This window comes from Bombina bombina, chromosome 6, assembly GCF_027579735.1.
Source record: "Bombina bombina isolate aBomBom1 chromosome 6, aBomBom1.pri, whole genome shotgun sequence".
Taxonomy (NCBI): Eukaryota; Metazoa; Chordata; class Amphibia; order Anura; family Bombinatoridae; genus Bombina; species Bombina bombina.
In genome coordinates, this window is record NC_069504.1 from 256,533,340 (window position 1) to 256,551,933 (window position 18,594).

At 34.8% G+C, this 18,594-nt stretch overlaps 1 protein-coding gene across 1 annotated transcript in view; it reads right to left on the bottom strand.

Moving 5' to 3' along the window:
* Nucleotides 1-1,442: 1,442 nt before the first annotated feature.
* Nucleotides 1,443-18,594, bottom strand: part of KCNMB4 (potassium calcium-activated channel subfamily M regulatory beta subunit 4) — a 288,593-nt gene continuing 271,441 nt past the window's right edge. Inside the window, exon 3 of the mRNA XM_053716788.1 lies at nucleotides 1,443-1,978. Coding sequence (XP_053572763.1) covers nucleotides 1,810-1,978 — 169 coding nt within the window. The 3' untranslated portion in view covers nucleotides 1,443-1,809. The remainder of the gene's footprint in view (nucleotides 1,979-18,594) is intronic.

Here is an 18,594-nt window from a genome sequence, read left to right on the forward strand (position 1 = left end):
GTTATAGTCACTCATCCCAGTGAGGTGTGGGAGGTAGGTGACAGAGCAAATTATGGAATGCTCTTGTTTGCATTGCAAAAATGTATCTTTAATATTCTATTAAAGGCCAGAAAACAACTAAATGGTGTGACTGATTATATGAAATAAAAACATGATATAGTTGGGGTGTTTGATAAAAATGTGAAAGAGTTTGATCACGTTTGGTTGATCTAAATCACTGGTTTTCACACCTGTCCTCAGACCTCCCTAACAGGCCATATTTTGAGGATAATGTAAACAATTGGGATTAGAATTCCCTGGAAAGAAATGCTTTTGTAGCCCTCTTTGCCCAGACTGATTGTAGAGGCAAAGAAAATATTTAAAATTTAACTTTTATTTTAACACTTAAAAGATGGGTGAACACAAGCAAATTAAAAATCCCTATCCTGAGTAACTGGGATGTGAGAGAGACAGTGAGACCTGTTTAATGCTTGTCTGGCCTTTATTGTGTAATATCAGGACTCACTGGTTATCAGTAAAAGATCTCCACATATGGGGTGGCAAGTAAAAAGTGGGCTATGCCATTTGTTGCATAATAACAGTGTAACCTAATAAAATAAATGAAGTACACCTACAACTAGTGGCAACACTGTCAAGTATTCATTGCAGTCAGTAACAACTGTAACGATGAAAAGCTGACAAACACATCTAAGTGTAATAATTTATTTATTTACACACTAAAATCCTTGTCCACCTTGAATAGACACAGAATCTGAACTTTACCAGGGCCTGTTCATGTGCATTAATAATTACTTTTTGTATTGCCAGAGGATAATCAATTACTGATGATCATACTTCATATGCACATAGAACAAGGAAGTGTATGACACAATTCCAAACACCTTAGAGGATTATGAGATAGAAACAAATGGCATAGCCCACTTTTTACTTGCCACCCCATATGTGGAGATCTTTTACTGATAACCAGTGAGTCCTGATATTACACAATAAAGGCCAGACACGCATTAAACAGGTCTCACTGTCACTCTCACATTCCAGTTACTCAGGATAGGGATTTTTAAGTGTTCAAATAAAAGTTAAATTTTAAATATTTTCTTTGCCTCTATGATCAGTCTGGGCAAAGAGTGCTACAAAATCATTTCTTTCCGGAGAATTCTAATCCCAATTGTTTAGATTGTTTTGAATAAAATGCTAGCACCACTCCTCACGAGGAAATATTAAACTGATAATGATATACCAAGTATCTTGTGAATAAATATATCAGAGAAGTCTGCCTTTATAGTGCCCTTGCCATCGTGTGCGGAGTATACAGATTTTGAGGATATCTGAACTAGAGCTCAGGTGAAATAATCAGCTGATTGTATGTATATATAAAATTAATGCCATATGCTACTGGTTTTATAAGTGCAAAGAACTATGTCAAATCATAGTAATTTATCAACTTTGGACATAAAAAAGCACACTTTAATAATTTATAAGTTCATGATACAAAATAAACTGAAATATTTTGATTGACGTTTTATATACTAAATAAAAAATTATCTCAACGGTGAAATGAAATTTCCTTTAGCACTGTTTGACTTTATTTTTGGCCAGAATGTTTGCTTCAGTATTGAAATTTTCTGGGCATGTTTCCCCGAGGAAAACAGCAGTCCGGTAGGAGTCTGAGAAAAAAAAAATCCTCTATTCAACCTCTATTCTCAAATAATCAAGTCCAGTAAAATGTTAATGAAGAGGCAGCAAGAGGATTCTGGGAATTTAGCATTTTGTTTTTTTTTTTAATGAATTTTCACCAAACTTTTTAGTCTTCTATGAAAATTTCCTTTTCTGAATAGCTTCTGCTTTTATTGCCAGAGTTTTTGCACAGATGGTTAGAACGACAATCATTACGCCCACCATAATGGTAACCAGCGGCCAGAGAAAGCAGTGGAGAAGAACGTTTTCATCGTGAGTGCGTTTCAGAAGAACATCCTCTGGCCTGCAATGGAAAAAAAAAAAAATGAAAAAAATAAATTTAAAAAGTTTGAAACAGGGTATTTATTTAGCATACAGAAAAGCTTTACCACATATTAACCTCCAGTACTTGGCAAGCAAATACTTCAAATGTACAATATTTGCGGGTAAAGGTGAGGTGAACATTTTTTAACTCAAACTGTACTCAGATGAATAAGTCTATATTAGAAATCAAAGAAGTCTGTCATTTCATTTCAGATGTTATTTTGATATTTTAATCTACCTGCAGAGGTAGGTGTATGTGTCTACAAATGCATAAGTTAAGTTGCAATGTTTTTTTAAGCTAAATCCTTATAATATTGCACATATGCAGCCGTTATATGAAGAAACTTTCATCAATTATTTTTTCACACCAGCATCACAATCCATAGTGTTTGTATGTGTGTGTTCATATGTGTGTGTGCAATGTGTGTGTGGTCTTTCTGGTGTCTGTGTGTGAGATGTATGTGTTTGTATGTATATGTGTGTGTGCATGTGGTCTGTGTGTGTTTGTATATGTGTGTGCGACGTGTGCATGTCTGTACACAATTAATATGGAATGTTGCAATTGCTTTGGGGTGTGCCTAAGCATGGATAAAGGACGAAAAATTGTGCTTGATATTGATAAACTCTTACATGTATAAAGCAATCACTGTGCAGCATTATAGATGGTCAAGGTTCTAAATACCATTCCATCTTCTCTGCAGGGAGTGGAGAAATTCCAATTACAGGAAATGCAGGCACAATAAATAATAAAAATGCATAATTAAACCTTTCATGTAGTACTTATTTCATGGATGGCGGTGCACATATGCATGTGCAATATATTTTATAATATTTGTATGCTTCCATTAAAAAAAAAAGAAAAAAGTAAGTAGGATTTGTCTCTATTAAACGTATAAATTGATGTGAATATTTTGATAAACTAAGTTATAGCATAGTTGTATTATCCTTTAACTTTCTCTACACAGAAGCAAAGTTTATAAAGTAACAAATTCAAATCAATCAGGACACAGCTCATATAAGATCCTAACATAGTAAACTCCTCACACAGCAAACGAGTATTATAATTTTATGCTTTGTGTATTTTGGTTGTTTTTTGTGTGGATTTTTCATAGTAAAGCTATTGCGGCTCAATGAGATAATACCACTGTGCCATCTGACATTTTGGAATTACTCACTGTTTATTTCTACCACACCCAGAAGTGCTTTTTCCACTTGTTGCAGAAATCTTTACTCACTCAGAGCTTCGGAGCTGGTATTATCCCTTGCTATAAGTTATTTATGGTAAGTATGTTTTTCCAGTTTTAGCAAGTATTTTCAGTTACTTTTGGGTTACTTTCAGCACTTTACTCTGTGCTGTGTAAATCTGGTTATTTTTCCTTGGCTATTTGCTAACATATTTTTGTTGCTTTACTACTTGTCTGTGATTATAATTTAAACTCATTGGGCCAGCTTATAAGTGGGTCGCAAATGTTTGTGTGCAAGTAATATCGTGTTTTCGCATTCATTTGTGTGTGCATGTTAAATTGCGCTGGTATTACAAGTTAAAAGAACCGCGATCGTTTGAGCCCAATTGCGATTTATCATTTTTTCTTGCAGTCTGATCATTTTCGACATCTCATATATATTCTGTATACCTTTTTCATTGGGATCCCTTTGATTGCCTTGATGATATTTGTTTTTAGATATGCACATATTTTTGTGTAATAAATTACTATTTAATTGTTTTATTTGAAGTTGACACTTCTTATACAATATACTTTGTTTTTGCACACTTCCCATTTATACACATTAGCCTATTTACTTCTCATGCACTTCAGTTACATCGGAGCGGTTAACAGATGTTCTGCTTACAGTTTTGATGGTTTTTAAATAGGTCTTCTTCAAGTGTTCCAGAAAAGAAAGAAGAACAGTTTACTATGTTAAGGTCTTATATACCCTGAGCTGTGTACTGATTGGTTTACATTTGTTACTTTGTAAACGTTTCTGCTGTGTTGAGAAGTAAAGAAGATTATGCAAAATATGACGCCTCCTGTCTTATAATAAAATCGTTGCTGTTGTCTGCTAAAATCTATTTTTAAGGAATTATACAGTGTGAAGAAGTTGCTGCTGTGTTGAGAAGTAAAGAAAGTTAAAAGGACCAGTCAACACAGTAGATTTGCATAATAAACAAATGCAAGATAACAAGACAATGCAAATAAATAGTAGATTTTTTTCTGACAATTTTAAAAGTTATGTCTATTTCCACTCCCCCTGTACCATGTGACAGCCATCAGCCAATCACAAATGCATACACGTACCATGTGACAGTCATCAGCCAATCACAAATGCATATACGCTTATTCTGTGAATTCTTGCACATGCTCAGTATGAGCTGGTGACTCAAAAAGTTGAAATAAAAAAAGACTGCACCTTTTTTTTTTTTTAATGGAAGTAAATTGAAAAGTTGTTTTAATATTACCTGCTCTATCTGAATAAGGAAAGTTTAATTTTGACTTGAATGTCTCTTTAAGCAAAATATTTACATCCTGTATTTAATAAAATCCAGATTATTTGGTCACTAAAGCTAGACAAATCTCCATTGTAAAAAGACCTTGTGTGAAAACTCAGATAAAAAAATGTAAAGATTTTTTTTTTACCGACAGAATTTTTTTTCATATCCTAAAGCTGTTTCTTCAAAGGCTTTGTATTATTTCTGTTAGTAAATTTTACAAATCCTGAACAGTTACTAAAAAATATATTCTCCAAGCCACACTGTTTAATGGAAACTGATAAAAGAAATAGTACTAAATAGTGTACACTAATGTAAAGTAGAGAATATACGTTTGTGTGCACATACAGACTGATCTGTGAAACCTCAAGTCTTTTATTTACAAATCCTGACATGAAGAATACTTGTCAGTCAGTTTGCAGAGAAGGGTATCATCTGTAATAGACATACATCCATTATGTTTTCATCATGTTGCCTGTAACATTGGATTTCCATCTTGATGATGGTGAGAAGCCTATGTTTTTCCCTCAATGTGTCCATTAGAGGTAATGCAGACAGACCCATGCATATTTAAACTGATAGCACTGACTTTCTAAGACTGTCTGGTGACCTCTGCTCTCCTTTTTCACTACTGCTAAACAATAGATTTACAATTAGACAGAGAAGCCAGGTTGGGTTCCTGTTAGAAGAGAACTTTGCTCTATGAAATGTATGAACCATACCTCACATCATAAATATTTTGCTTTATTGGCAGTGCAGAAGTTTTTATTTTAAAGGACCACTCAAAGCAGTAGAATTGCATAATTAAAGTGAAGGTCAATTCTGATGAATCGGTGCCCGGTTTTTAATAATCCTATTAAAAACAAGGGCACTTTAATTAATCAAAATTGACATTTCACTTGTTTTCTTTAAATACTTATCTTTTAATCTTCACAGTCGCTGCAGCGATTCCCCTGGCCGTCGGAAGCCTCTTCATTATGTCAGAAATGATTAATCCAGCTTCCTACGATCACGGCTTCCCCCCCAGGGGAATCTTGGCCTGAGGCAACGGCCATGATTGGAGGAAGCCGGATTCGTCATTTTGGACCTGCGAAGAGGGCTTGCGACGGGAGGAGGAAGCACTGCAGTTGCTGTCAGGATTAAAAGGTAAGTAGTTAAAGAAAACAAGTGAAATGTCAATGTTGATGAATTAAAGTGCCCTTGTTTTTAATAAAATTATTAAAAACCAGGCACCGATTCATCAGAATTGACCTTCACTTTAACAAGTGCATAATAAAAAGACAATACAATAACACCTACCCTGAAATACAAATAAACAGTAGATTTTTTCTGACATATTTATTTTTTCTTCCATTTTGCCAGCCCCCTGTATCATGTGACAGATATCAGCCAATCACAGAATAGTATACGTATACCCTGTGAGATTGTGCATATGCTCAGTAGGATCTTGTTCTCCAGAGAGTGTGAATTTAAAGGGACAGTCTACACCAGAATATCTATTGTTTAAAAGATAGATAATCCCTTTATTACCCATTTCCCAGTTTTACATAACCAACATGTTTATATTAATATACTTTTTACCTCTGTGATTACCTTGTTCCTAAGCCTCTGCAGAGTGCCCTGATATGTCAGTTCTTTTGACAGACATGCATTTTAGCCAATCAGTGCTGACTCATAAATAACTCCACGGGAATGCACTGAGATAAGAGACAGTTTAATGGCTTCGAAATTAGCATATGAACCTACCTAGGTTTAGCTTTCCACAAAGAATACCAAGAGAGCAAAGCAAATTTGATGATAAAAGTACATTGGAAAGTTGTTTAAAATTGCATGCCCTATCTGAATCATGAACATTTCATTTTGACTAGACTGTCCCTTTAAGAAGACTGTACAAAATGTGATAATGGAAGTAAATTGGAAAGTATCTTAAAATTGCATGCTATGGGGCCGATTTATCATATGTCTGTCCAACATAATCTGCTCAGCGAATCATGTCCGACAGACATCGCTGAATGCCGACAGCATACGCTGTCGGCATTTAGCATTATACAAGCAGTTCTAGTGAACTGCTTGTGCAATGCCCCCCAGTGCAGATTCACAGCCTATCGGCCGCTATCAGGGGGTGTCAATCAACCTGATCGTATCTGATCAGGTTGATTGCTGTCCGCTGCTCAGAAGCGGCGGACCAGTTAAGGAGCAGCAGTCTTAACTGTTGTTTCCGGCGAGCCATACAGATGTATTAGGCACCATACAGTGCTTAATAATTCAGCCTCATTGTCGGAATCATAAAAGTTCATTTTGACTTGAGTGTCCCTTTAATGTAATTTTAATCCTTAGATTAGAATAATTAGAAAATAATATTTAGCTAAGGTTATTGTAAGGCAATGCAAACTCACCTTCCCCAGTTGCATAGATACTTTTAGAACGCCAAATGCAAGGTACTTTTACACCAAAAGCTTTTTTTAAAAAAATTGTGAAGCTCAAGCTCTTTAATAAATAGATGACACAGAGTACCTGTCACCTACTGCTCCCTAGATAATGTGGTGTTAAATACCAACTGTTACATTAAGACATCACCACAAATGCAGGCGCAAAACCTTCGCCCGCCATCTTGCTATGGCAAGATATTTTAAAATACCATTTTTTAATGAATTTGAGGAGCAAGTGATATCAAAGTCAGCAGATATGATTTATTATTTATGTTACCCCTAAGACTGGTGAAATAAAGCGCAAGGCGTTTCAATTTCAAATAGTGTGTATCCAAATCCATGCCCAATTTTCTTGATTTTTTTTTTGCTCTTATATTTACTACCATTGTTATAAAATGTTATGCTTGATTTGTAATTGTGTTTTGGTGCAACTTTTGCCTTTATGCTTCTCTGCAGTAACCTATTTGATTTTTTTTTTTTTTTTTTTTAAAGGACTTGAAAGTTAAAATGTGTTCTCTTTGTTAAAAAAACATACCTAGGTAGTCTCAGGAGCAGCAATGATAGCTGGTAGAACAAATGTGACTATTGTCATTGGCTCACCAGATGTGTTCAGCTATGTCCCAGTAGTATATTGTTTTTCTGGGGCTTACATTAACTATGTCTTTAATAATTTTGCAGGTGTTAAATAAAAAATTAAATGCAAGCAATAGTGCAATATTAATATGCTCTAATCTGGGATGGCGAACCTTAACACTCCAGATGTTTCAGAACTATATTTTCCATGATGCTTAACTGGGCTGCGGAGTGCCTAAGCATCATGGGAAGTGTAGTTCTGAAACATTAGCGCATTTGCTTTTGCACTTTTATATAAGTATAAGCTAAGGAAACAAAGACCACAATTAAAGGGACATCACCAGAATTGATATTGTTTTAAAAGATAGATAATCCCTTTATTACCCATTCCCCAGTTTTGCATAACCAACACAGTTATATTAATACACTTTTTCCTCTGTGATTACCTTGTTTCTAAGCCTCTGCAGACTGCCCCTTACCTGGGTTCTTTTGACAGACTTGCATTTTAGCCAATCATTGCTGACTCCTAGGTAATTCCATGGGCGTGAGCGCAATGTTATCTATATGACACACATAAACTAACACCCTCTAATTGTGAAAAAAATTCAAATTGCATTCAGATAAGAGGGGGCCTTTGAGGGCTTAGAAAGTAGCATATGAGCCTACCTAGGTTTAGCTTTCAACTAAGAATACCAAGAGAACAAAGCAAAATTGATGATAAACGTAAATTGGAAAGTTGTTTAAAGGGACAGTCTAGTCCAAAATAAACATTCATGATTCAGAGAGTGCATGCAATTTTAAACAATTTTCCAAATTACTTTTATCACCAATTTTGCTTTGTTCTCTTGGTATTCTTATTTGAAAACTTAACCTAGGAGGTTCATATGCTAATTTGTTAGACCTTGAAGGCCACCTCTTTTCAGAATGCATTTTAACAGTTTTTCACCACTAGCGGGTGTTAGTTCATGTATTTCATATAGATAACACTATGCTCGTGCACGAGAAGTTATCTGGGAGCAGGCACTGATTGGCTAAACTGCAAGTCTGTCAAAAGAACTGAAATAAAGGGGCAGTTTGCAGAGGCTTAGATACAAGATAATCACAGAGGTAAAAGTATATTAATATAACTGTGTTGGTTATGCAAAACTGGGGAATGGGTAATAAAGGGATTATCTATCTTTTAAAACAATAAAAATTCTGGTGTAGACTGTCCCTTTAAAATTACATGCCCTATCTGAATCATGAAAGTTTATTTTTGACTAGACTGTCCCTTTAACAAAATAAATATTATGGGTTTCACTTTCATAAAAAAATTACAGTATGATTAGAAACACCAATGAAGAGTGCAATAAAAAAAAAAAAATGCTGAATGTCTATCACAGATTTCGTCAAATATTTTTCCACTAACTCCTTTAATTTAGTTCTTCTATCTATTAATGTGTTGGCATCTTTTTAATTTTTTTTAAAAAGCCCAACATTTCTGTGCACTTAAATATATAAAACCTGCTTCATGTCATTCGGGAGATATAGCTGGTGATTGGTTAGGATGTGTAAATAATCAGCATTTGCTCACGAAACTAATGGCAAAAATAGCAGTGGTCTGCATGTTGCACTTTTACTGTAATAAAACGCGCACTGGAATTAGAAGAGTGCTGCATTCGGAATAGTGTCACATCCCTATTGACTGTAATATTAAAAAGAGAATTAGCCAGATGGGCGGCTAGTGGTCCCTCTAAATGTGCAGCTGGCGCATTTAGAAAACTATGGTAAGCTCAATTGAGAGGACTTATAAAAAAATGTTTATACTTTACTGTTGCTTTCAAATTATGTTGGTAAATCAATATATAACCTTTATGGTCCACCTGATCAGAACCATTCTACTGCTTAAAGGAACACTGAATCTAATGTTTTTCTTTTGTGATTCAGATAGAGCATGCAATTTTAAGCAACTTTCTAATTTACTCCTATTGTCAAATTTTCTTCATTCTCTTGGTATCTTTATTTGAAATGCAAGAATGTAAAGTTTAGATGCCAGCCCATTTTTGGTGAACAACCTGGGTTGTTCTTGCTGACTGGTGGATAAATTCCTCCACCAATAATGAAAAAGTGCTGTCCAGAGTCTGTAACAAAAAAAAGCTTAGATGCCTTCCCCTTTCAAATAGAGATAGCAAGAGAACGAAGAAAAATTGATAATAGGAGTGAATTACAAAGTTGCTTACAATTGCATGCTCTATCTGAATCACAAAATGAAAAACATTGGGTTCAGTGTCCCTTTAAGAACCTAAGTAATGTATAAATTATGATTTTGGCTTTTTAATGTCATGTAATACCGCTATAAATGCTTAAGAACAAAGACTCACTAACAATAATTATCCTCATTATTCTAGAATAGGAACAGAGAGATTAAATAAGAACAAAACAGGCATTCAAAATGCTTTCTTTGAACTAATGGAGAAACATTCGAATGTGAGACCCATCACCAAAACAGCAAATAATTATCACTGAAAAAAAATTGAATGAAAATTTAACTCCTTGGTTGTCAGAGAAGTCTTCAGATGGTGTAAATCCAGTACATCATACTAGGAAAATTTTGAGAAATGAAGTTATACGCTTGCATGGCCTGAGAAATTTGAGAAATGTCAAATTCTTACTTTTAACCAACCTAGTACAGTGTAAAAATGGTAGACTTCTATGGGGTGCTCTACAAAAATAAGGTCCAGGTTTTGAGTGGTAACCTCAAGGAGGACTAAGCCGAAAGGTGATCTAAAACAAAGTAGAAATAGTACAGTTCTTCATAAAGTCTTAAACTACATTTTAATTGTATTATTTATATAAGGTGTGTGTATGTATATATATATATATATATATATATATATATATATATATATATATATATATATATATATATAACTAGAACGGATTTGTCTGATAAAGATAAGAACAAACCAATGATTAAATGGTTAAATCCAACAAATGGTTTTTATAAATGTGGTCATATTCCTTGTAAAATCTGCACATTTACACAAAAAAGTAAAACGTTTAGGTCCTCTTCCACAGGTAAACTATATGATATTAGAAGCAGAATAGATTGTACTACTCAATTTGTAATATATCTAATTACCTGACAATGCTGCCTTTTTCAATATGTAGGGATCACTACTAGATCCCTAAAAGAAAGAATTAGACAACATTTATTATCTCTAGAGGATAAAGAACCAAAAACCCCTGTAGCGAAACATTTTAGACAACATGGCAAAGGTACTAAAAAATTCTCGTTTATTGGTATAGATAATATACAAAAAACTGCTAGAGGAGGAAATAGAACTGACCTATTACTCAGGAAAGAAGACTTCTGGATCTTAGAACTAAACACTAGAGCTCCAGAAGGCATCAATAAAAGATTGGATGTAGATGCATTCATCCCCTGATATTTAGATTCCTTAAAGTTGTTAATATACAAATAATCTGAATCCAATTAATTAACAAATCTTCTGTGTTGATACAAAATAATATTTTATATCTAAAGAAATAAATAAACTTTAAACCATTATTTGAAATCAACACTTTTTGAAACTAACATTCTTTGATTATGACCCACCTCTCATAAGAGCTAATATACTTAATTAGGTTACATAGTATCCCATTCTATAATATAATATAATAGAATAGAATACACTTTAATATATTCTCTCTACCTTCTAACTAAAAGATGATACACCAAGATGCACAAGTTATATTTATATCTTCCCAAAAATTATAACTTACTTGCTAAATTAAGCTGAGCGAACCATAGGATACATATGCATATTTATTTATCTATATAGTATATGAGCCCATCATGCTATCAACCAGGATTTGTTCACCCAAGTTGGGGCAATAACTATATGAATATAAATATAAATATATATATATATATATATATAAGTATACATTTTTGATATCTTAATACTGCTATTAAATATGATGTTTTGTATATATTTAGTATTTTACTCTAATTGAATTTGATTTTTTTATTCTTATTTTTCATCATTATTTTTTAATATTTATTATTTATATCTTTATAAGTCATTATTACTATTATTTTGCATCATTATGGGTTATGTATATATTTTTCTGTCTCATTCTATATCATGTTATTATTTTATCTTATTTTACTGTCATAACTAGTATTTTTGTTATAAGCTACTAGGATTTTCATTATCTCCCTCATTATATTTATAACTGTATAACCTTAAATCAATGACCCTATTTGTGTTTGCTATCTAATAGTAACTAATGATAATATTAATTATCCCCTATTATAAACTCTTCTCTAGATAATAGGTAAACATAGGGTTAACTTTATATTTCAGAGGGAGTATCAATGCTCTGTATTTCTATTGGATAAGCTCAGCCTTTAACATTCCCATAACTGTTCTGCATAATCACCTCTGATGAAGCGTGGGCGTGCCTACGCGAATGTCAGGTGTTTTTGTCTTCTCATGTCTCTATGAACGCAATAAATCCTACCTGATTTAAACAGCAAGATTACCTTGGTTTGCAGTATTTTTTTCCTTGTGTTTATTATATATATATATATATATATATATATATATATATATATATATAATCTCCACAGAACATTTTGCCAGACGGGTGGCATTATGAAGTAGCCAGGAGAGGGGAGTGTAATATTTTCTAATGTTTTATCATTGTCTGCTATCCAAAGCACAATTTAATTGCATAATTTAACATAAATGTATTTAATGATAAATTGTGCAATAAAAAATTGAACATTTTTTAAATTAGCTCATTTTAGGTTAAAGGTATATGAAATGTAAACATTTTATTTTGTCATTCAGATACAACATACCATTTTAAACAACTTTCCAATTTACTTAAATTATCAAATTTAATTATTTCCCATTTTACTCTGGAAGTAGAAGTAAATTAGACAGTTGTTAAAATCACTTTTCATATTCCTTTAATATTAGTTAAAATTTTAGGCAGGTGGTCAAAAAATCAACCGGGTGATGCACCCGCTAAAAAGGTCCTGGAGAGAACACTGTTTATATATACACATTTGAGCCCTTCCCAGTCCAACACCTTGCCATATACCATATCCCTTTATATAACTGTTAAAATATTTTATAAATAAAAAACAAATATATGACATTTCACATCTATAGATGTGTGTGATATACTTTATTTTAACATATTATACATATATTTTTATTCTAGCACGTTAATTCAGGTCTCCAGCGCTATTATGAGCAAGATTTATCAAGGGAAGGAGAATTATCCAGGTAGTTCTCTTTTGGGTTCTCCTCAGCTCACCTTTAGAGAAGCGCATCTGCACTCAACTTTAACAAAAACATTTTGTTTTGTTTTTTGCACTGTAAAAATAAATTTCTGGAATCAGGTAAGTACTTGCCCAATTTTAGGAGTAAATTTGAATGATAAATAGGGGCATTTATTTGTGTACACATTTTTAGGTGCAAATATAGGAGAATAGCAATGCTAAATCTTGCCCTGTGTGTTAACATGCCCTAAACGCTATCCATTGAAAGTATTGGGCTGGCTTTCTCTGGTAAAAAGCCAGATTATCTGCTATTCTTAGTGCAGGGGCCGCCATATGGACTGCACACTCTGCACTATCAATAGCCCTTCACTTGTAATCTAGTCCAGAACGTTTCCATGGACTGACATTCTGATTTTTTAGTTTTTTTCTTAATAACTATGAAAGATAAAATTAATCACATTAAAGTGATGCTCATCACCTTAAACACTTTTGATGGATAGATGACAAGAGGGCTAACAGCTATTGCATATTTGGTAAGTATAAATTACTTGTAAGAATAGATTTGTGTCTAACTCTAAACACATAGGTAAAGACCTTCTCTGGAGCAGCTCCCTTGCAGAACATGGACAGTGTCTCTATCAGGATCTGCAGTTGCACGTAGCAGCTAATCACCAGTTTTATTCTACTTGAAAGGCCCAGTTCTTGTGGCTTCTGATTGGGATATGGTATATGACAAGGTGTTTGACTGGAATGGGTTCCAGTATACTGTATACATATATATATATATATATATATATATATATATATATATATATATATATATATACATACATACAGTAAATGTATACATGTGTATTTATGTGTTTGTATGTGTAAATATGTATGTTCACATATACATACATATAAACACATACATACACATGTATACATACAGACAGACATACATATATACTCTTTTGAGCCCTTTCCAGTCAAATATCTTTAAACATGCAATATAACTTTTATTCATTTTTAATGTTTTAATTTATTTTGAATAGAAATATACATTCCAATGTTATTCACATAGAACAAAATGTTATTTTAATTTTTAAACAAATAGTTATATATATATATATATATATATATATATATATATATATATACAGTATATATATATATGTGTGTGTATATATATATATATATATATATATACACAATATATTTTTTTTTTAAAAAAATATCGCTTTTTTTGTAGCACGCCCCATAGAAGTCAATGGGGAGAGAGATTTAGAGTGGTCACTATATCCAAAGTCCTAAAGTTAGCTTGCATGACTTTTTTGATCTAGAGCTAACTTTTTACTGTCAACTTGTAATGCGCGCACAAACCCAGCCTTGCTAAAATTTTAACTTGAGCGCAGTTGGCACAAGAGTGAAAACAAAAACTGGCCCATAAATTTGTTTGCATAAATAACTCAATCTAAAATGTTACTTGATATTAATGTTATGGTAATTACAATTGTTTCTATTATGTATAATATATGTTTACAGTGCTATGTAGCGATTAAGTTTCCAACATTGTAAAAGTAGAGTTAGAGATTAATACTTCACGTGTTTCTACTAATTTGATGTTTTTGATAGGGCGTAAATAAACTATTCACTATTATCAGAGATCAAGTGCAGGGGACCTGCATGAAAAACGTTTGCTTATTGTAGTCTCTTACCTTTTTCTTTTACTGGCATGTCTGGTCTGACCTAGTTCACTAGCACCTTGTCTACACACTTCCTTTGAGTTTTGGACTATTAGGGAGTGTGGAGGTCACTTTCTGTTTGCACATTAAATACATACGGCTAGATTACGAGTTTTGCGTTAGGCTTAAAAAGCAGCGTTAAGGGGTCCTAATGCTGCTTTTTAACGCCCGCTGGTATTACGAGTCTTGCAGGTACAGGTGTACCGCTCACTTTTTTGTCCAGACTTGGAAATCCCGCAAATCCACTTACGTAAATTGCGTATCCTCTTTTTTCAATGGGACTTGCATAGCGCCGGTATTACGAGTCTGCCAAAAAGTAAGCGGTACACCCTCTCCTGTAAAGACTGGTACCGCATTTTAAAGTCAGTAGTTAAGAGTTTTACACTACAAAGCCGTAGCATAAAACTCTTAACTAAAGTGCTAAAAAGTACACTAACACTCATAAACTACCTATTAACCCCTAAACCGAGGCCCTACCGCATTGCAAACATTAAAATAAAATGTTTAACCCCTAATCTGTCGAACCGGACATCGCTGCCACTATAATAAACATATTAACCCCTAAACCGCCATACTCCCGCCTCGGTTTACAGGTAAAAGAGCTGACTTTGGGGCAATCCCCCGCAAAAGGCCCTTTTAAGGGCTATTTGTAATTTAGTGTAGGGTAGGGCTTTTTTATTTTGGGGGGGCTTTTTTATTTTGTTAGGGGGATTAGATTAGGTGTAATTAGTTTAAAAATCTTGTAATTTGTTTATTATTTTCTGTAATTTAGTGGGGGGGGGGTTTGTTCTTTAGAAAATTTAATTTAATTGTATTTAATTTAGGGAAATAATTTAATTATAGTGTAGTGTTAGGTGTTAGTGTAACTTAGGTTAGGTTTTATTTTACAGGTCAGTTTGTCTTTATTTTAGCTAGGTAGTTATTAAATAGTTAATAACTATTTAATAACTATTCTACCTAGTTAAAATAAATACAAAGTTGTCTGTAAAATAAAAATAAATCCTAAGATAGCTAGAAATGTAACTATTAGTTGTATTGTAGCTAACTTAGTTTTTATTTTATAGGTAAGTATTTAGTTTTAAATAGGAATAATGTAGTTAATTATAGTAATTTTATTTAGATTTATTTAAATTATATTTAAGTTAGGGGGGTTAGGGTTAGGGTTATACTTAGGTTTAGGGGTTAATAAATTTAGAATAGTGGCAGCGACATTGGGGGCGGCAGATTAGGGGTTAAAAAATATAATGTAGGTGTCCGCGATGTTGGGGGCAGCAGATTAGGGTTTAATAGTTATAATGTAGGTGTCGGCGATGTTGGGGGCGGCAGATTAGGGGTTAATAAGTATAATGCAGGTGTCAGCGATGTCCGGAGCGGCAGATTAGGGGTTAATAATTTAATGTAGATGTCGGCAATGTCGGGGGCGGCAGATTAGGGGTTAATAAGTATAATGTAGGTGGCGGCGGTGTCCGGAGCGGCAGAGTATTAGGGGGATTAGGGGTTAATAAGTGTAAGATTAGGGGTGTTTAGACTTGGGGTTCATGTTAGGGTGTTAGGTGTAGACATAAATTTTATTTCCCCATAGGAATCAATGGGGTTGCGTTAGGAGCTAAACGCTGCTTTTTTGCAGGTGTTAAACTTTTTTTTTCAGCCGGCTCTCCCCGTTGATTCCTATGGGGAAATCATGCACGAGTACGCACAACCAGCTCACCGCTAACATAAGCAGCGCTGGTATTGAAGTGAGATGTGGAGCAAAATTTTGCTCAACGCTCACTTTTTGTCTGTTAACCCCGTAATACCAGCGCGGTCTGTAAGTGAGCGATGAGCATAAACTGCTCGTTAGCACCTCATATCCTCTAACGCAAAACTCGTAATCTAGGTGATAGTTATCTATTGTCAGTAATAGTAATCTATTGTCAGTAATACAAAAATGTTAAGTTAATGTATGGAATTTTTGCTATCTGCATTAAGAATAAAATTGTCATGATTGTGCATGCCATTTTAAGCTGCTTTTTAAGTTCTTCTGTGACAAAAAATTAAAATGTCACTTTATTTTGTTTGTATCTTTTGATATCCCTTGTTAAAAAGCATACCTAGGTAGGCTTAGCAGCAGCAGTGCACTAGCTAGTGATTGGTGGCTACACACATATGCATGTCGTCATTGTCTCCCCAGATGTGGTTAGCAAGTTCCCAGTAGTGCATTGATTCTCTAATGCTGATTTTAACTATAACCTTAAACTTTTTGGAGAGGTTAAAACATAGTTATATGCGGGGGAACTTCCGGGAGGCGGCCATGACTGGTCGCATATTCATCAGCTCTCCTCATCATCAGCGCAAATCTACCTAAAATCCTCTTTTAAATACTCCATTGCATGTACTTTTTTGAGCCAAACTAACACAGATGATCAATTCATAGTGTATTTGACCATTATCTCTAGATTTGAAGCTATCTGCAATATCCCGGTAAGACTTAGAGGTTGCGGCCTATCAATCTAACCCCCCGGCAGAGCGATCATTCGCTTCTGTCGTTAAGAAGCAGGGAAGTACCGCAAAACCCTGCAAGTTCTCAAGGTATCAAGACACTACAAGTAATTCCTAGAATATCGACTACTGCGTTCATGCTCAGCGTCTGACTGCAGGTGTTTGAAATGGAGATTCCTCCAACTTTCTTCGCAGATCTGCGCAACTTACTAGTGAGTCATCATGCTGCCCTTAAGAGCAAGCTATATCATTCATCTACTAACAGCGACACTTGCCTATTCCCACTACCTGTTTGTTTTGACACCGACCCTTCAGGCAATGGGGGTGACGACGCCTTGGGGCCCCGGCGTCTGCACCCTCCTTTTGATGAGCCCGGTACAATAACTGAATGCCAGAACGGGGAAACGGCAACGTGGCAGGAAAGCATGCTGGCAAACAGATCAGTGGTAGCTCTCAGGGTTTCTACACATATATCCCAGACCTGTGCCTTTTCTACCACCGATCTCCCAAGCACTGACCAGCAAATCAGCAGAATCGGTAAATCCAACCCGCAGGCATGGTTCCCTCAAATGCGTGAGCACAATCTTACTAACTTTTCACCGAGCATCATATACCCCTTTACAGCTACATTGAGCATAGACACAGGACAATTGCTTCCACCCCCTCAGGGGATAAGCTCAAGTTATTGCACGGTCTCACTTCACTTTACATGGGATCCTGGAGGTCCGTAATTTCTTTAGTGGCGGAGTGCCGGTTGGGGACTGAAGCTGTTACTGTATATCATCACACAGCTCTGGATTACAGACAAACAGCTAACGGTCAAAGGTGCTATAATTGAATTCCCACACAGTGGTTAACCAAAGGTATGACAAATGCTCTCATTGCTTTGAACTCTCTTACATACCTAATTGGCCGTACTGTGGGAGTATCGCTTGGGCAATCATATACCGCATGTCACCTACTGAGCCAGAGTAATCTATGGAGCCTTATGGAGCAGGCTTTCACAGAGTCGCAGATGCCCAGATTAAAGGTACTATAGAGATGCAGCGCTGACAATCGCACTGGTATCGGCTGAAGCCCAGTTGATGCATAGCCCCTTGAACATTACAAGTGCATTGGCTAGTCTTACAACGTTATTTTTGTTTAAACCCTATTGTTAATTATTGGTGACCCTATCCTCTTACTAATATCGTTATTGAGACTCTATTGGACTACTGTTTATAGGTGTGGACATTCTCTTAAATAGTTAAGTTTTCAGCAGTTCCAAAGGCGAGGGCCTGACCACATCGATATAACCCATTACTAATGGACAGAGAAAGAAAGATGACAAGTTTGCTAGCAGCTGTTTACAGTGCCCTAGTGCTATGTTGTGTGGGTAAAGCTGTCTTTGCCATCTGCGGCCGGGATGGTGGAAGTAGCTGCCCTTGCTTAACTATAATCTATCACAGACGATAGCTTAATATATTATTGACATTTTAAATTACCGATCAGAGATGTCAAAACTTGAGATTTGTAGATGGTCAGGACCCTTACTGAGGAATGTGGGTTGCATAGCTTTCTTATACACTGTTAAGCCTATGATTTTTGTTTGTAACTCCTGTTTTGCATTAGGCACTCACT